At 37.2% G+C, this 18927-nt stretch overlaps 8 protein-coding genes across 8 annotated transcripts; 6 read left to right on the top strand and 2 right to left on the bottom strand.

Annotated features, from left to right (window-relative positions):
* Nucleotides 1-453: 453 nt before the first annotated feature.
* On the top strand, nucleotides 454-1842 carry RO3G_03493 (cell differentiation protein rcd1; the record flags this gene model as incomplete). Its single annotated transcript, XM_067658083.1, has 6 exons — nucleotides 454-889; nucleotides 956-1111; nucleotides 1162-1268; nucleotides 1314-1457; nucleotides 1507-1649; nucleotides 1707-1842. 6 exons carry the CDS (start codon nucleotides 454-456, stop codon nucleotides 1840-1842), a joined length of 1122 nt encoding a protein of 373 aa, XP_067514184.1.
* A 585-nt stretch (nucleotides 1843-2427) lies between these two features.
* RO3G_03492 (uncharacterized protein) lies at nucleotides 2428-3632 on the top strand (the record flags this gene model as incomplete). Its single annotated transcript, XM_067658082.1, has 2 exons — nucleotides 2428-2553; nucleotides 2601-3632. The coding sequence occupies 2 exons, from the start codon at nucleotides 2428-2430 to the stop codon at nucleotides 3630-3632; spliced, it is 1158 nt and encodes a 385-aa protein (XP_067514183.1).
* A 28-nt stretch (nucleotides 3633-3660) lies between these two features.
* Nucleotides 3661-4456, bottom strand: RO3G_03491 (uncharacterized protein; the record flags this gene model as incomplete). The annotated part of the gene is made up of 4 exons (XM_067658081.1): nucleotides 3661-4002; nucleotides 4051-4133; nucleotides 4183-4317; nucleotides 4357-4456. The coding sequence occupies 4 exons, from the start codon at nucleotides 4454-4456 to the stop codon at nucleotides 3661-3663; spliced, it is 660 nt and encodes a 219-aa protein (XP_067514182.1).
* Nucleotides 4457-4888: 432 nt separating this feature from the next.
* Nucleotides 4889-5939, top strand: RO3G_03490 (uncharacterized protein; the record flags this gene model as incomplete). Its single annotated transcript, XM_067658080.1, has 5 exons — nucleotides 4889-4961; nucleotides 5051-5153; nucleotides 5204-5300; nucleotides 5353-5713; nucleotides 5767-5939. The coding sequence occupies 5 exons, from the start codon at nucleotides 4889-4891 to the stop codon at nucleotides 5937-5939; spliced, it is 807 nt and encodes a 268-aa protein (XP_067514181.1).
* A 3648-nt stretch (nucleotides 5940-9587) lies between these two features.
* RO3G_03489 (uncharacterized protein) lies at nucleotides 9588-9941 on the top strand (the record flags this gene model as incomplete). The annotated part of the gene is made up of 2 exons (XM_067658079.1): nucleotides 9588-9621; nucleotides 9772-9941. The coding sequence occupies 2 exons, from the start codon at nucleotides 9588-9590 to the stop codon at nucleotides 9939-9941; spliced, it is 204 nt and encodes a 67-aa protein (XP_067514180.1).
* A 266-nt stretch (nucleotides 9942-10207) lies between these two features.
* RO3G_03488 (uncharacterized protein) lies at nucleotides 10208-12643 on the bottom strand (the record flags this gene model as incomplete). The annotated part of the gene is made up of 4 exons (XM_067658078.1): nucleotides 10208-11157; nucleotides 11206-11725; nucleotides 11873-12221; nucleotides 12270-12643. 4 exons carry the CDS (start codon nucleotides 12641-12643, stop codon nucleotides 10208-10210), a joined length of 2193 nt encoding a protein of 730 aa, XP_067514179.1.
* An 863-nt stretch (nucleotides 12644-13506) lies between these two features.
* Nucleotides 13507-13919, top strand: RO3G_03487 (uncharacterized protein; the record flags this gene model as incomplete). The annotated part of the gene is made up of 3 exons (XM_067658077.1): nucleotides 13507-13596; nucleotides 13644-13762; nucleotides 13808-13919. The coding sequence occupies 3 exons, from the start codon at nucleotides 13507-13509 to the stop codon at nucleotides 13917-13919; spliced, it is 321 nt and encodes a 106-aa protein (XP_067514178.1).
* Nucleotides 13920-16704: 2785 nt separating this feature from the next.
* On the top strand, nucleotides 16705-18282 carry RO3G_03486 (uncharacterized protein; the record flags this gene model as incomplete). Its single annotated transcript, XM_067658076.1, has 2 exons — nucleotides 16705-16913; nucleotides 16971-18282. 2 exons carry the CDS (start codon nucleotides 16705-16707, stop codon nucleotides 18280-18282), a joined length of 1521 nt encoding a protein of 506 aa, XP_067514177.1.
* Between the last annotated feature and the right edge of the window lie 645 nt (nucleotides 18283-18927).

Below are 18927 nucleotides of genomic sequence, written 5' to 3'. Positions count from 1 at the left end.
GTATAAAATAATCAAACAAGAAGAAAATATTAAAAAGGTGTGATTTTTTTTTAAAAAAAAAAAAGCGAAAGGCAACAACAGGAAGAAAAAACAAAAAGGTGTATCAGAAAGGGGGGCGTATTAAAATGTGCTTTGAAAAAAGAGAGGAAAAAATTTATTTTTTTATGACCTAAAAAGTCAGACGGATGAAGAGAGAAAAAAGAAAATAGTATAAAAAGGAATAGAGAGATTTATAGCCATCCGATAGAGACGCACATACACACTTTGTATTCTACAGTGATACATTGTAAATTCTATTTTCTATTTGTCTCTATTTTAGCCTTGCTTTTCATTTTATTTTTTACAAATCACGTGGGTGCTCCTATAAAAACAAATTTTCTGAACCCAACTTTTTTTTCTTCTCTTTTTTTTCCAGCTACAACTGATAATTGTATTATTTTTTTCTTGTAGAAAATGCACCCCAATTCACATCTTCATCAATATCTTCAACCATCTTCTTTAGCCAATGCAGCAGCAGCAGTAAATCCTTTGACAGCTTCACTTCCTAATAACGCGCTGTCCCAGCATTTTCCTACTATGCGGTCAGCTAATGGAGCTACCAATGATCCTTTTGTTTATGCCCAAATGATGAACAATCCTTCTCAAAATATGCCCATGAACTACATGCAACAACAAGAAGCCGCTGCCGCTGCTGCTGCCGCTGCTGCTGCCGCTGCTGCCGTTGCTGCTCAACAGCAACAACATAAATTAGCTCAATTGGACGAAGAGAAAATCTATAGTCTTGTTTTAGAATTGTTGAACCCCTCCACAAGAGAACAAGCTTTATTGGATCTAAGCAAAAAGAGAGAACAATTTGAAGACTTGGCTTTAGTTTTATGGTACTCTTATGGTAAGCATAGACGGAGAAATTATTAGGGAGGAAAGGATTACGTTATTCATACATTTTTATATGTAGGTGTAATTCCTGTTTTACTTCAGGAAATTATCACTGTTTATCCATTGTTGAATCCGCCTACTTTAAGCGGGGGAGCTTCCAACAGGGTTTGTAATGCCCTTGCTTTACTTCAGTGCGTTGCAAATCATAATGAAACACGTAGTTTGTTCCTTCAAGGTAAATTGAAATCACAATTTATTTCTATTTTTACTTATTTTCCATATTAGCCCATATTCCACTTTATCTTTATCCTTTTTTAAATACAACAACTAAATCTCGAGCTTTTGAATATCTCAGACTTACTAGTCTTGGTGTCATTGGTGCTTTAGTCAAGGTAATAAGATAATAAGAAATAGAAAACTGTCTTATACTTTATTAGAATGATAATCCGGAAGTGATCAGTTTTTTATTATCCACTGAAATTATTCCCCTTTGTCTTCGTATCATGGAATCTGGTAGTGAACTTTCAAAGACTGTGGCTATATTTGTGGTTCAAAAGATTCTTTTGGATGAAACTGGTTTGGTAAATAGATGAGTATGTTTATTTGAGTGTATACTGATATGACAATTAGTATTATATTTGTCAAACATATGAACGTTTTTATGCAGTTGCTACTGTATTGCACAACATGGTTAATCAATTAGTCGAAACTCAAGCAATGCGTCTCTTGAAGCATGTTATTCGTTGTTATTTAAGATTATCTGAAAATCCAAGGTAAAAAAAGAAGTCATTATTATTCATCCACACAAGCAACTTACCTAAATCATTCAGAGCACGTGAGGCATTACGCCAGTGTCTTCCTGAGCCTCTTCGTGACTCGACTTTTCATCAAGCCTTAAAGGATGATATTGCTACGAAGCGTTGTTTAGCTCAATTATTACTTAATCTCTCTGATGGCATAAATTAATTTTTGCATGAAAATAGGACAGTGTTATATATTGGCTTGGCTGGATCCCATTTCTCTCCTCTCTCTCTTATAATTTTGATGTAGTAGAATGTACATTTCTTTAATAACAAAAAAAATATTCCCTTTTTTCTCTTTCTCTCTCTCTCTCTTTCTCTTTTTCTCTTTCTTTTTTATATACACATTTCTTTCTCTCTTGTTTTATATAAAAAAATACTTAATTTGCATTTTTATTATTTTTTTTTTTCTTATTATTTTCTAGTTCAAATTTTACTGCGGAATTCATAATAGATCACTGTTATGATTGTACGTTGGTGTTACACATACAATCCCTATTTTCCCAGGGTATTTTTGAGAGGAGGTCAAATAGTAATAAATAAGCAAAGTGACATAATGAGTATAAAATAAGGGCAAGAAGAGAATTAAAATCATCCTATGAAAAAGTGTCGCCATCATTTACCAATGAAACATTCGGTGCTTAGAAATCATGGAGCTTCTTTTGTCCCCGTCACAGAGTGAATAAAATGAAGATAAAAAATTTTTTGATCTTTTTTTCCCCTTTTTCTTTTTTTATACAACTTTATTAAAATGTCTTTTGGATTTGGTACTCGTGCTGTTCATGCTGCTCAACGCCCTGACCCTACCACAGGTGCTGTCATTCCTCCCCTTTCTCTCTCTACCACTTACAAGCAATCCGCTGCTGGTGTTCACACTGTAAGTAATTTGATGATAAATCAATGGATGAATTAACAATAATAAAGGGATTTGAATACTCTCGATCTGGCAACCCCAATCGTAACAATTTTGAAGAAGCCATTGCTGAATTAGAAGGTGCCAAATACGGTCTTGCCTTTGCTTCTGGTTCTGCTACCACAGCTACCATTGTCAACTCTCTCCTCGGACAAAACACACACATGATCTCGGTCAATGATGTCTATGGTGGTACCTACCGTTACTTCACCAAGGTTGCCGTCAACTTGGGTATCGAAACCTCCTTTGTCAACTTGAGCGAGGCATCCAACATTGAACAAGCCTTCAAGCCCAACACAAAGTTGGTCTGGATCGAGACACCTACCAACCCTACCCTTCGTGTGATTGATATCAAGGCCGTCGCTGAACGTGCTCATGCCCACGGTGCCCTTTTGGTCGTCGACAATACCTTCATGTCCCCCTATTTCCAAAACCCCATCAGCCTTGGTGCTGACATCGTCGTCCACTCGGTTACTAAATACATCAACGGCCACTCTGATGTCGTCATGGGTGTTGCTGTCTTGAATGATGAGCAAGTGTACGATAAGCTCAAGTTTATGCAAAACTCACTGGGTGCTGTCCCTTCTGCCTTTGACTGTTTCTTGGCTCGTCGTGGCTTGATGACCTTGGAAGTGCGCATGCAGAGACATGCAGAGAACGCACAAGCTGTTGCTGAATATTTGCAAACCAACAAACATGTGGACGAAGTCATCTATCCCGGTCTTGCTTCTCATCCTAACCATGAATTGGCCAAGAGACAACAAAAGGGCTTTGGTGGTATGATCTCATTCCGTATGAAGGGTGACTTGAATAACGTCAATGGATTCTTATCCAACCTTCATCACATCACATTGGCTGAATCCTTGGGTGGTGTTGAATCTCTTGTGGAAGTACCTGCCATCATGACACACGGCTCCGTTAGCCCTGAAGATCGTGCTATCTTGGGCATCACAGATACTTTGGTTCGTGTGTCGATTGGTATCGAAAACAAGGAAGACTTGATTGCTGATCTCGAACAGGCATTAGAGAAGGCTTATGAATAGATTTAGACTTAGAATAAACAATTTATTATTATAAAAAGAACTTTTTTCTGCTTGTTTCCATCTCTGGTTTGAATAACCATTCATATTCACCATCCCTCTGATAAACTCCCTTTTGTAACCAACGAAGCTTCAGTGTGAATTTAGGCCCTAATTCTTGTAAGCCCACTTTTTCAGTGTCCCTAAACACATATCGATGTCGACGCACAAAAATGAAGTCACGCTGATTGTGGAAAGTGATGACTTGTCTTCCTTGAAATTCAGGTACCTGAGGTAAAAGAGCTTGAAACATGCGTCCGACAGTGTGTCCGAGTCTTGTGTTGAAGTTGTTTAATATCAATTCAGGATTATGTGCAGTGACACGTCCATGATTCTATTTTTTTTATTAGCCCAAGAAAATATACATTTGCTCACTGCTTACCAAGATGTGTTTTGATGGAGTAAAATTGGTTAATTTAAAATAAGCAGTGGGTCCATCAGGCAAGTGAATTAGAGTGATGGCATCTAGGGATCATTTAGTTGACTCGACTATGATGATATTAATATTGCTTACTTGGTACTTTTCTATCTTCGTTGACAATGAGTAAATCTGTGAATTCCTTTTCTTTTGCAATCTTTATCACTTGTCTTAATTCATGCTTTGGACCACGTTTAGCAAATTGTGCTTCAGGAAACATGGAGACAAGTTCTGCACAAAAATCATAGCAGTTGGGTGAACATTTTTTACTTGTAGTCACCAAGATCTTTGGAGTCTTTCCACTGAAATAAGAAGACAATTCGTCCAATGCTTCGTCTTGAGCTACTTCATCGTCTTGTCCTTCCACCATTGTTTCATCCTCTTCTCTTGTATTATCTAAAGTCTTGGGTACATTTTCTTCTAAACGTTTCTATCTGATGGTTAGTGTCTCTTTGGATCGATTGATCAAAAAAAAAAAACCTTTTTTAATTCCGGATTCTTTTCTTCTACTTTTGATCTTTCCTTTCTCTTCTTTGCTTTTGCTTTTTGTTTTTCAAGCTTTTGCTTTTGATGAAGTTTTTCTCTTTTATGTTTGTTTTTTAATTCAGAAGGACGAAGCACTGACTCTCCCATGATGTCTATTGATTGAAAAAAAAAAAAAATAAAAGGAAAAAAGTTTTCAAAAAGTCACAATCATTTTAAAGCAGCCAAAAATAATAGAAACAAAAAGAGAACCAATCAATTCTCAGGTTTCTTTTTTTCGTTTTCTTTTTTTTTCTTTCCTCTTTTTAATACTTTTATAATGTCTTTTAATGACTTGGAACAAGGTTTTGGTGTTTCTTCCAACCCCAACAGAAATAATCGAACACAAGGAGGTTTATAATACTGCTTAGCTTATATGCTTTGTATATTAACTACCATAAAGATGAAAGTGATTTAGAATATAAAAAATTAACACAAACAGTATCACAGCAAGTGTTTCATATCAATGGAAATATAACAAGTATAGAAAAACTTGTTGGTTTTCTGGGAACCTCAAAAGATACACCCTATGTTCGAAATAAACTGTAAGGAATAATACAAACAAGATACATTTAAAAACTAACCCTTATAAAAGACATGACGTAACAGAAGGTACAAGAGAGCTAATAAAGAGCACAACAAATGATATCAAATTATTATCCCAATACCAAACAAATAAATCCAATAAAAGTGTAAGAAAAATAGATGAATATCTGTTAAACAGAGTTGCTTATATTCTTATAGCGACAAAGAAAGTTGGAACAACAAAAGTTATCCAAAGATTTTCAAAAGGTTTTATCCGAATTCCAAAAGATTCAGAGAATTTCAGTATCAAAGCAAAGAGAATATGTTGATAAGCAAAAGGCTAATACGACGGCACTTCAAATGGAAAATGAACAAGAACAACAGCAGATGCAGTTATTACAAGTGGAAGACACACAAAGACGTAATCAATTGGAAGCATTAGATAATGAGATTGAATACAACGAAACTTTAATATCCGAAAGAGAGACTGAAATACAAGGAATCGAACAAGGTATCACTGAATTAAGTGAAATATTCCGTGATCTTGGTATGCTTGTGAATGAACAAGAAAGCGGTATTGGTAAAGTACTTTAGATCTGTACTGTAGGCTATAGAAGCTAATGATCCATATAGAAAGTATCTATGGAAACGTACTCAACATTTCACACAATACAAAGCAAGCAGCAGATGAGTTGACAATAGCAAATCGTCATCAAAAGAGAGCAAGGAAGAACATGTGCTGTTTCTTGTTAATCATCACCGTTGTTGGTTGTGTACTTGCTCTTATTATTGTTGTAGCCAAATAAACAAATATCTTTTTTAAAGTGAGTTACATACATGGGCTGAATATCAAAGTGGGAATAAGAGCCTTGTTGACAGCCAAAGATTGAACTTGATTCAAAAAAAAAAAAAAAAAAGCTTTATTCTTCACAACAGCAAATAACTCATGTTGGTTGTTTCACGATGCATAGTCCAAACAATTACACATACTCTAAACACCGCACATTCGTTCTTTAAAGTTTTGATGTCAATAACAGTTTAAAGGTTTTTTTTTTTTTTTTTTTTTTTTTTTAGAAAAAAAAAAACAAGGGCTATAGATAAGGCCTAAACTATGGTAAATGACCTATTGTTTTATTTAGCCACCTTCTCTTTTTTTTATCATGAAAGAACACACTACAGGTTTTTAAGAGAGATGATATCTAGAAAATCAAAAGAGATCTTGACGGTGACACTATTTAAAGTTTTATTGACAAAAAGAGTGACTCAAATGATCATGCACTTGTATCAAGATGGAATAGTTGGCATCTTGAGTCATTTCTTGATGAATTTCGTCGGATGCTTGCCAAGATGAATGAAATATTCCCATGTCAACCTATAGTTTTCAAGCATGGATGACTTGACCTGTGGGACTGATGATCACCAGTCTTCTCTTTACAAGCCTTGGAAAGACAGTGGCGGTCGGTCTTGTTTTGGTCGCTCCAAAGACAAGTTTATGTAAATAAAGCGGGTACAGTCGCTTATCAACAGTCTATGTTTCAAAGGGAAATAGGATGAGTGAATACCAAGCCTGTGCTTGTGTGAAGCTGAGTCCTGTCAGGTTGGATGTGATGAATAAAGAGGGTCGCTTACCTCCTCAGGAGTCTTGAGGGCTTTTGTCTGGTCAACTTGCTGTGTAAATAAAGGAGAGTGACTCTGTGTGGGTTTTCGGTCGAGTCACAAGAGCACAAGCACATTCGGAATCGTACGTTCGTTGAATCACCTTTGAGTAAACAAGTTTACTGCTGTTGTAAACATTTGCATAAAAGCTGTCTGTGCTGTACGCCTTTGTGAATAAAACGAGAGACGATAAGCTCATGTTAGGTATGACCGAATGATTGAAAACACAGTGTTTAAAAATGAAGAAATTACACTATTACAGAATCTCACACATAGACCGCATGAATCCCTGTTCTATTTCTTCATATACCTTCATGAGGCCTTCATCTTTGATCAATCTCTGTCCTTGTCTGAGCCACAAAAATCATTTAGGGAATGACATGCACAACTGACCAAGTTTTTTTTTTTGAAGACAAGCATGCAGTCTCTGAATCTCGCGTAAAGAGTAAAGAGGAACTTGACCTTGTCACCATGCATGAAAATGGATGAAAACAGATGAAAAAGTACAAGGAGATTGGTGTGAATGAAGGATGATGAGAGAAAGCATTCAAACTGTTCTTTATGTGTTTCGATATCGTTTTAGTAAAATGATCATTTATACATCCCTCTTGATAATCATCGTTTTTGGATCCCTACTTTTCCAAATAATACAATTTTATAAATACCACGCAAATAAAAGTTGGATAAAGTATATATTATGTCTATCTTGATCTTTGAACACAATCTACATCGTACCGCTCATTCACCCGACTTCTAAAAAAAAATAGTCATACTATTTTAAAAGCTTCAGGTAGCAACTGTTTCTTTTTTTTTTTTTTTTTTTGTTTTGCTGTCATAAAAAGTAGACGGAAGAAAAGTGAATGGATGACTTGCTCTCATACAACCATGCGTTTCACATACTGGGTTTGTATCTCAATGATGTAGTCTACCTGCTTCATTCTTTAAACAAGATCAAAAGTGATTTCCTTTCATAAAATGTAGCAAGCGGAGCGATTGAGGTTGACAGACGCTTTGAGTGATGTAGACGAATGATTCCCTCCTCCCCGCTCAGCATGAAACACCCCACTGTGAATTCTTCCCTTGATCCAATGTTACTTTTATCAAGCGAGAAAGAAAAGAAAAAAAAATAGATAGGATGAGCATACACAGGTTGATCTACTTTCTCTTTGACTTATCGAAATGTACAAGTGAATCAATGATAAAGAAAAAAACGCCTTTTATTGCATGATGGCCTCCCCCTCCCCTTTTAAAAAGGGGAAAGGATCTAGCTAACTGACGGCGATCTTTTGGGGTTGCTTTCTTTAGGGGGTCAAGAGAGAGAGAGAGAGAGAGGTTGTGTTTAAAGAAGGTTTTGTTTGATAGAATGGACTATGTTTTGTAGATCTTTTTTTTTGAACATCATCCATCTCTGCAGTACATGAGTCATGTATATCCGATTGACTGATCCACTGTTTGTATTTGCTAACAGTGCATGAGACATTCTCTCGGTTGAAGGGAACGGATAGGCTCAGGTCAGCTTCTGTTGGATTCCTTTGTGAACAAGTGGCACCCATCTGTCTTTCGAGGGCTGTAGAACGCATACTTTCAAGACGGGTAAATCTGAATTTGTCCGTCTTTGAAATCCATGTGAAACTCTCAAAGTTCATGTTCAGAAAATACTTTTGACCCCATCGTGGTTGATAACATGTCCATCAGAAAAGTAGACAAAGTCAATCGATCATGATCCCTCCTGCTGTCCCCTTTTTTCAGTGGATATCATTCTGGTCTGTACACTGCATAGCAACATGGAGTGTAATTGAACATGGCGCGGAAAATGAAGAAAGGATGGTTTTCGTGAAAAGAGATTCAGTCAAACAAGACCTAAATCAGTTTATGATCGCAGCATAGCCTTTTCTTTCTTTTCACCTCTCTTTTTTTGAAGGTCATTTATCTGAAACAAGTTACACTCGTCTCACTCTGTGTGTGTATGTGTTCATAAAGTGTTTCCCGTTTTAGAGCACCGGAAAAAATCGATTGGCTCTGAAGATCAAGTGAGCTCGTGCTGCCTTGGTTGCTTGAGAATACGACAGAAAAGTGATAAAATACTCTATTTAGAACATAAGAACCGCGTCGCCAAGAAAGGACTTTTTTTTTTAAAAAAAAAAAAAAAAGAAAATGAATTTACTGCTGCTAGTTGTAATGCATGCATACAATTGAGATGGTTATATAAGCTGACTATAAATAGCGATAGATCATATCATTGATCCCTCATTTTGTTCGCAGCAAGAAAAAAAAAAAAGAAGCAATAGAAATCAGTAACACGAAATAAAATTATTGTTTTTTTTTTTTTTTTTCCTTTAACCCGATTTATAGTCTCTTTTTCTTTTTTTTTTTTTCTTTTTTATTTTTCTTTTGTGTGTGGATTGGAAATGAATGAGGACAGGAAATTGCCCAGTTCAAATTATAGAGTGATAAGATGGTTTCAATTTGATCAATTTGTCCCAGAAGAGACAGTGACCTCTTATTGGATATCATCAAAGACATTTTTCATCATTCGATTGATCTTGACACTCTATTCTACCATTGTTATCTGGACAGACATTGGACTTTCAGCAGCCGGTTTAGATCATTTCTTTGTCATGTTTACTCATTTTACTTTTATTGGACTTCATGCTTATCTTGTTGTAAATATGAAATTATAAAAAAAAGATAGAAAGCTAAAGAGAGTGGTTAGACATCCAGTGTATATCATTTTAGATATCTTTATTCAAAAAGCTTAGATTTTTATTTCAATCAACCTGTGATTCTCAACTATCTTTATGTTTACCTTTATCACACTGTCATCACTTTCAAGTAAGCTCAGAACACAGAGAGAGAGAGGAAAAACAGGAACAACTAAACCTTAAAAGTATCGTTACACCAGTTGTCTATTGGAGTATCCTGAATGGCACAGCAGGTATATCGAATGACGCTCACGTTACATGAATTCATACTGTATCCTAGTACCCGGTCTTTCTGCTTGGATTAATACCTCTGTGCATGGTGTCTCGTTCTTTTTGATGATCTTTAATGTCCTCTTGGGAAGAGAGAAAGTGTTGATTCGAATGATTTTACCCGTCTTGGCCACCGTCGTCTTGTACATGCTCTTTACGTTTGTGATTCACGCTACGTAAGACCAAAGCAAAGTGTCGATAGGCATACTGATTCTTTCATAGGCAAGGCTATTGGGTTTATCCCTTCTTGGATTGGAAACAAGGTGGAAAGGCAGCGATTTGGTATGTGGCCGTCGGGTTGATTGTCGTCATTTCTTTTTTTATTCAATACCTGATTCATTTCCTTCGTGATTTCATCGCACGAAAGAAAGGATTTGGACATAGAGTACAAGAGTTAGAAAGTAAATTAGAACAAGTATAATAAACTCTTTATTATCAAACATTATTTACATAAACCCCATCGAATGACCATCTGAGGATCCTTCTTGTCCTGGTGCTAAATAAGCAGCCCATTCCTCTGCTTCGATACTACTCGGAACGGACCAAAATGGATTATCCGGTCTGTTCCTGAACGTGGTCTCTGCGGGCATCATCAGGTTGTATTGTAAGCTGTCGAGATCCGAGCGAGGAACGCCCAGTAAGAGACTGTCGACAGAATCAAATGAAACATACTGTGCTGCTTGCTGTTGTTGAAGGTATTGCATCATCGCCTCATTCTGATCCGTCGTCACGGCCAGTGGGTTATCGGCTGTCGATCCAAATGGGTTGAGGCTGTAAAGGTCAGAGAGCATAGGATTCGGTGGTGGTTGAAAGTGGTGCGTGTAAAGTGAGCGGATGCAGTCGTCTCCGGATGAATTGGTTTGAACCGATTGAGAACGCGTCTCGTTGTCTGAAAGAAGCGGGGTAGAGTCCATGTAAGGTGGGTTGTTCTCGTTGGAAACAAGCTGTCGGGTGGTGTCCGTGGCCTGTCTTGTATCCCTCGTCTTTCTCTTTTTCTTCTTCTTCTCATCTTCATCTACATCAATCTTTCGAAACTTTGTGAGATCCAAGAGAAGCGTATGCAGCTGATTGGCACCCACGGATAACTTGCCAAGCTGTTTGATGACAGCAATCGCCTTTTTTAAATGGCCTTTGGCCTCTACAGCAGTCTGATTGTCGGATTGGGTCGCATTATAAATATGAATCAGTGAGGCTGTGAAGACAGGGTAAATAACAAAATTCCAAGAGACCAAGAGGTAATCGCGGTAGTGCATCTTTTCAGCAAGATCCACACATTGTATGGCTGCACTTGTACAGATCTTGATGGAAGAGAGTGAAGATTGATTGCCTTGACCTTTTTCGATAAATGGTCTGTGTAAAAGGATCAAGAGAGTAAAATAACAAAGATGTAAGACATCTATCGAATGACTTAGGTCAAGTTTAAAACATGCTTTGTGTCATCTACCTGACATGGACGGCATCGGATCCTTTCCTTTCCTATTCGGTCTCTTTTTAGTATCAGCAGAGAATTGCAAAGAAGGCGGCAGGGCTGATTTCCACTCAGACAAGGCTTTATCCAAATAGGCAACGACTGCATCACTACCATGCTGTTCACTGTGTTTCTTTGCTAGTGGCGTATAAAGACCCTGTAGGATTTTACCCAAGATCTCTGATAGTTTCGCAATCTGAACAAAGGGTTGATAGTAAGGAATGATCTCACCCTTGAAGTTTTTCATTCTATTTTTATCCAAAGAAGAGAAATGGACGTCGGCTTTGGTGGTGTCCATAATCTCATCCCAGCTCGCATTTTCCTTTGGATAGCCTTCATCACAATCTTCATCCAAGATCGTTTGAGGTTTTCCTGTGGATGCAGCAGACCATCGATCGATGATATAAATAGACCACCATAACCTCTTGCGTGTTTCCTTTTCGCTTTCCGGGATCTCCCATTGGTCACTCGATCGGTGAAGTCCTATATGCTGCGCCTAAAAAAAAAAAAAAAAAAAAAAAAAAAAAAAAAGGTTGAGTTCCATACCAATAAGGAGGTTGTGATGGTTGCTTACCATACGAACAGTCTAAAAAGAAAGAAAGGGATGAATAAAGGCGGATAGGGTTGGATTGAATGAACTTACGATACAATTCAGTAACCACCCACTTGTGATTTTTGAATCTAAACTTGCCCTGTGTGTATTGGCAATAGCAAGAGCTTGAACGGTAGATATCCTTGGGGTGTTTTGAACCTTGAGATAAGTAATGATATTCTCAAATAGTTTTTCAGACCATCCTGCTTTTATCTCGATATGATCACAACAAGGCAGGGTGTCACCAAATCGACGACAGGTATCAATATAACGAACAGCAGCACCATAGATACTATTCAAAAGTGCTGCAGAAGGATATTCCTTGATCTGACCACGATACTGCTTCAGAAAGAGTGTCTTGTTTAACACGGGTAATACGGGATGAATATAAGCAAAATAACTAGGGAAGGACATGTTAACAACTACAGATCCCTTCTATCCTACTTACACCTTCATCAGAGTATCACTGGTTGCCTTATCAACCCCAGATACCTTATAAATCCAATCATTCAATCCTTTGATGGTATCCGTGGGTCCTAAAATACCCAGTTCCTGCAACATGCCCTGGTTGGATGTTTTTTTTGATTTAGCTTCATATTCAAACAGACTGTCACCCATTCGCTTAAATTTCTTGCCGAACCGAGAAAGCAGGGTGTCCTTGAGATCGACTCTTTGTGTCACAAACGGTACATGACTCAACTCACCCACGTAACGTACTTTACCCTCCGATGAGACCGAGGTGAGTTCCAAGGGCAAATCCAGTACCTCCTCTCTTTCCTCGGTTAATTTCTCTCTTTCGGCGCCTAATGATTCGGCACCCATGTCAGGTGGTGTCGAGGGTTGTTTGTGAGACAGCTCGTCCAGCATACTTTCCATCTTTCTTAATCGGCTTTCTAAAACATCCACATAGCTTTTACAACATTTAATCTCTATTTATCACATGTCTCTTTTGTTTACCCTTTTGGTGGTCCACGCTTTTTTGCACTAGAATCAGACAGGGTCAGAACGTTTGTTTACATGAGCCTATCCTTTTACGTGTCATTGTATGTACACTCTAGTCTTCCAATAGTACAGTGTTTACACTTATTTCCTGGTATCGTCGTAAGACATTTTATTTTCTTTCTTCTACACATGTCACTAATCCATGCTGATTGAGTAAAAAAAAAAGAACAGAGATGAATTCGATCATCGCTTACCAAGCTCTACTAATACGTTTTCTTTTATTATTCTCTTCTGTCATCATCGGTCTATTTGAATAAGTTGGATAATGCATTGGATATGGACAGGGTTGTATCGGCCTTAGTGGCATTAAATTATGAGAAGATGTTGACTTTATTTCTTCTTCTTGGCCGTAGTGTGGATTCATTTCATATAAAATAATAAAAAAAAAGGAAAAAGAGCAGAAATGAATTTTGAATTACATTAAACCCTTCTAATTTCTTTCTCCGATAATCAAGTCCTCTTTGACAGCCTGATGGATTGACTCTCTTTTTATGAAAAAACAGCTCTGATGAGACTCATTAAAAATACCTTCTTTTGTCATCCAGTCTCTTTTATAAGCAACATGAAACAAAAGAGGATCCAATACATAGGCTCCTCTTGAAAGTCACAGTCATTGAGCACGTGATACTCTGGACTAGGGAAAAAAAATATTTTTTTTTTCTTTTTTTTTTTTTAAATGCTCAATGGTACCAGAGGACATTGTTTTACAGCTAAAAAGAAATGGTACATTTGATGACTTGAGAAAGAAATTACTTGCTGGATTTCAAAATGGAGTAAGTTGAAGTCTAATTCAACTTTATATTAAATACTATTTTATTAGACTCAAGGAAAAGAATTTGTGGATAGATTAACAGGATTAATGGAAGAGATGGTGAACAGGGACCCTACAATATTAAGTTCTTCTGCTTCTTATGAGCAAATGACAAAACAAATAGAAAAGTAAATCATACATCGATACAACATTGTTTAACACGTCCTGTCTAGAGCTGATATTTATCAATCCTTACGACAGCAAGTGTTGGAAAGATTAGAAGAAGATGATTACAAGACAAGGATCACAGAACAAATTGATGCTATCAACAAAGACAGTGAATGAATCATTTAATAAATCAATAAAAATAGTATTGGATGTGAATGCTTATGACTGCGATTAATGAAAGAACGTCTTTCATCATCTGTTGATTCATTTTCTGATTTCTACATTGTATTTGTATACATTTCAGTTGGTAAAAATCGGGCAAACACTGTATAAAGCTTGAAGCTGTGGAAACTAAAAGGAAGGATTTACCACCATACCAAATTAAGAACCTCTTGTGGATGCGCACGGATCAAGTTCCTTTTAGCTTTTGTTTACTTTCAAAGGCGTTACACTAGAACAGTCTATAAAAGATTCTTTCTCACTTTTTATAGATTCAATATGAAAAAAAAAAAAATATTTTGTTGTGCAAGTCAATCGAATAAGCCTTCTCTTGATTCAAAAGAAAATAATCAACTGTCGTTTTCGAAAAAAGTAAAATAAAGTGGATTCCTTTCGTCATCGATCTTGAATGACACTTGGGTTGTATTTAGAACATAACCATTGTTTTATCATCAAAGCATTTGGTTGGTTCCAACCTTTTGGCGGAATAGTAAAATAAAAGCCAATAGAAATTGTTTTAAACCTCTTTTTTTTTATTGGCTGAATAATTGAGTTTAAAAAAAAGGGATTCAAGGAACACTCCATGTGTGCTCTGAAAGAGACGATTGCTTTTTTTTATTTCTGATGTCATCCAATTCAAACTTGTCAAAACACAGTGAATTGGAACGAAAAAAAAAAAGAAAAAATTCTTGTTGTGCTTTCAAAAAACATGTTTTGTTGTTGAATTGACCATTTAAAAAAAAAAAAAAATGTCCATGTGACTTGGACCGCTTCTAGACTTTCACGCATCTGATTTTATTGTGTTTTCTAAAAGAAACCTCCTTTGGGGCCTGCATCATTTTTCTAAACTCAGGTTGGTCTTTCTACCTACACTACATCCTACACTCATTCACAGACGTTTGCTTTTCATCATTGTCTGTTTTTTTTAAAAAAAGGGGAAAAAAGAAGAGTTGGTTTCCAAAAGAAAGCAAAACGGACATTGACCAATGACAGTCATTTTTCGACTTGTTTTCCATCCAACTGAATTTGTGATGCTTTTGAGAAAGACAAGGTGTGAAGTCTATTCATGTTAAGGGTTTATTTAAAAAAGAGAGAAAAGAAAGCGCTGCAATTTTAAATTCAGAACATGGTCTGCATTATTTCGATTGCTTACATAAAACAATCCAAGCCCAACATGGCTGTGATAGATTTGACAGATTCCAACATGGGAACTGTTGACAAAAATGTACACTGTCTTTCCCGACTTGTGAATAGTCAGGTAAAAATTGGAATTTGACAAGGGTACGGAAACTTGCGTACTTGAATTCCAAACTGGTGATTTATTAAGCTGACTCTCTCTCTCTTTCTCTACATCATACAACCTGGTAGAAAGGATAAATACAAAAAAGATCCAAGCTTTCTTTTGTATCCTATCCTACTTTATTGAATCAACTATTGTATAGAAAGTAAGTTTGGATTGAATAGATCCAAAAAAAGTGATCAGATCACTTTTGGATGCTTGCTGAAAATGAATATTAAAAAAAGAAAGGTGATGTATTCAAAGAGGTTTCATTGGATAAGGAAAACAGTGCTTTGTAAGACTCAAGTTTCTTACTGTTTGTTATACAGTTTTATTTACTTTAATAGTAAGCTTTGGAGTAGCCTTCAAACATTCAATTCAATACACACAAAAAAAAAAAAAAAGGTCAGTGAATCCAAATGAATTTTTCTCGTTTCAAAAGGGTCAGTGGGGTTTAATATAAAAATACAGCCTTTGTTTTATTGGTTCCTTTCATTCAATCTCAACTTTGAACATTTAATTTTGGATTTTCTAAAATTGACTGAAACTCCTCTCTGCCTCATTCTTTTTTCTAATGTCACCTGGACCCCTCCTGGCTGTAGAGTGAATGAAGGATAAGAAAGGGGGTCATACTTTCTTTTGTTTTCACCCTGCATCTTGTGGATGATCCAATAAGATGTTTAGCATAAAAGAAATAAACTAGGAAGCCACGTTTTTTTATTTCATTCCTATAGGGTCGGACATCTTCGGAGAGCTGTCAACCGATCTACCCAGTTCTTTAGTTCTTTATCCGTGATTTTCCCGCCCCAGATTCATTTTCTTTTCAAACTGGTTTGTACTACGCGATTCAGACTGTACTCCCAACCGACAGCATGTGTGTTGTTGGACGCACATTGAATGATAATAAACAACATGACATCCAACAAGAAAAAAAGTTCCCCTACCCCTTTATTTTTTTTGTATCTGGAATGAGGTACAAGAAAATTTTTTAATTCACAGAGAAAAATAGGACCACAAATAAATGTTTTATCCAAAAAAGGAAATCATGAGATATTCCCTTTCTTTTATAATCATTGGTGAAGACTTGCATCGATTGTTTTTTGATGTAAGCAAATGGCCTGTTCCTGTCTTTAACCCATTCAATTCAATCCTGATGCCTCTTTTTGTTTTTTAAAAAGCGTTCAAAAGGTCGAATGGACTTGTCCTTTTTGTCACTGGTTTGAATGAAAAAGGGGATCGAGACAATGGGTAGGTGGACAGGTCTGTTGCCAAGGGAAGAAGGGAAAATAAAGGTTACAAAATTCATGATTGAATGTCAGATCATGTACTGAATAACTCGGAATAATCTGGTTGGATGTTGCTTTTTCCTGAAAAAAATCATATAAAAGTAAGGGTAGAAATCGACCCGTTGGAAAAGGAAAATTTTTTTTGTATTCCTTTTTTTAATTTCTCTTCTAATCTAATATGGATTCAAGGAGTGCTTCTCTACGACCTTTTGTCATCTTTTGCGCCATGATCGCGTCATTAGGTTCTTTCAATTCTGGTTTCAATACCTCTGCTTTAAATATTCCCGGAAATGCTGTTAGAAACTGTCCCAATGTGGCATCCGGTGTTGTCACTTACTATCCAAACTCTTCTTTACCTCAATGTCTTCCTATGGGTGACTGGATTTGGTAAATAGATTTAGAAATCCCCTCTTTTCCTTTCTTAACCTTTCATGTCTCTTTTAGGGGTGTTGCCACTGGTATGTTTGCCGTCGGTGGTCTTATTGGTGCCATGTGCAATGGCTACATGGCTGATAAATTCGGTCGTCGTGATTCTATGATCATGATGAACACAAACTTCTTTATTGGTGCCATTCTGCTTTCTACTGCTACTACTTCTGCTCAATTCGCTATTGGCCGTATCTTTGTCGGTATCGGTTCTGGTTTCATGACGTGTGTGATCGGTATCTATGTCTCTGAAATCTCTCCACCAAAGTACCGTGGTGCTCTGACGGCCATCTTGCAACTCTTCACGACCCTCGGTATCCTGATCATCGAATTGATCTCTCTCGGCTTGAACTCTGCTATCGGATGGCGTGTGGTGGTCGTCATCACTGTCGCTCCTACCATCATCCAAATGGTCGTCCTTCCTTTCTGTGCCAGATCGCCTCGTTGGTTGATTGGTAAAAACAGAATTGATGAAGCCCGTGTTGAATTCTTGAAGCTTCGTAATGGTGACATCGAAGCCGAATTCACAGACATGTTGCTCGGTTTGACCAAGGGTGGTGAAGAAACCAAGGTTGTTTCTGAAGAAACCGACAAGGACTCTGCCGCTGGCTTTGACAACTCGGTCAGCAAGAATGCCGCCTTTGAATCTGAAGCCCAACTCAACATTCTCCAAATCGTCTCTATTCCCGTCCTCGCCTGGTTGTCCTTCAAGATCTTTGTCGTCCACGCCCTTTCTCAACTGACCGGTATCAACGCCATCATGTACTATTCTACCACGATCTTTGAAGCTTCCTTTGGTGACACGGCCAAGTATGTCACTGTCGGTGTCTCTGCCTTGAATGTGGTCATCACCGTCGTCGGTCTGGCCCTCGTTGACCGTTTGGGTCGTAAGACACTGCTGTTGATCTCTACTGCTGGTATGACCGTATGGACGGTGGTGATGACCATCGGTATGAAGTACAATGTCTCTGCTCTTCAAGTGGTCTGTATCATGCTCTACGTTGCCTTCTTCGCCGTCGGTTTCGGTATGGTCCCCTTCATCATCCTCGCCGAATCCTTCCCTACCTACGCTGTCGGTTCTGCCTCGTCTGCCTGCTTGGCCATCAACTGGCTCTGTAACTTCATCATCGGTCTCATCTTCCCCAGTATTCTCAGTGGCTGTGGACCTTATGCCTTCTTGATCTTTGCCGGTCTTTCGTTTATCGCCTTTGTCTTTATCTTTATCTTTATCACTGAAACAAAGCAAAAGACCATCGATGAACTCGGTCGTCAACTCGGTTGGTATGGTATCAACATTCAAGAAGCTCTTCAAAAGAAGACCAAAGCTTAAAACGCTTGATATCCTTTTATCTCATTTTATTATTACATGCCCTCCCTCTTTTTTTTACATTTTTACTAATCATTTCACTTTTGTATTATTATTTTTCTTTCATCTTTTGTATGTAACAATAAAAAAACTTTAAAAAAAAATCCTATCCATGCAACGTGATACTCTTATTGCTAAGAACTCGACTAAAAAAAATAACTAAACTACTTTTAGTATTCCTTGGGGCTCCACATTTTCACTCTTCTATACCTTTTGCGTATTAGCGTCTCAATAAAAACTCCTCTTGAACCCTTGTTGGTCGGTTCTATAGTTTAGGATTAGGTTACACGGCGTTAAATTGTTTTAAACAAGTTGTTAAACCTGTAAAAAAAAAGAAAAAAAAGAAAACCACTTGGGATTTAGTACATGACTTGCTAAACGAGAATACTTTGTTTCACCAATCATTCTTTTGTCTTTTCTAAGCACCGTTGTTTCATGCTACTACTGACTTCTTTTTACTACAATCCTTTATTTTTTTTTAGCAAGTGTTTGCTATAAATGAATTCGAGGGGAAAAGTAAAGGATCAAGATGCATATTCCCTCATCCTCATTCTTTAATCATCTCTATGATTTTGGCTACATACTTTGATAAATTGTGTCGTCTTTAAG

Source organism: Rhizopus delemar, genomic scaffold (assembly GCF_000149305.1).
Source record: "Rhizopus delemar RA 99-880 supercont3.2 genomic scaffold, whole genome shotgun sequence".
In the NCBI taxonomy this organism is placed as follows: domain Eukaryota; kingdom Fungi; phylum Mucoromycota; class Mucoromycetes; order Mucorales; family Rhizopodaceae; genus Rhizopus; species Rhizopus delemar.
Note: the sequence above shows the minus strand (reverse complement) of the source record. Positions and strands in the feature narration are given on the sequence as shown.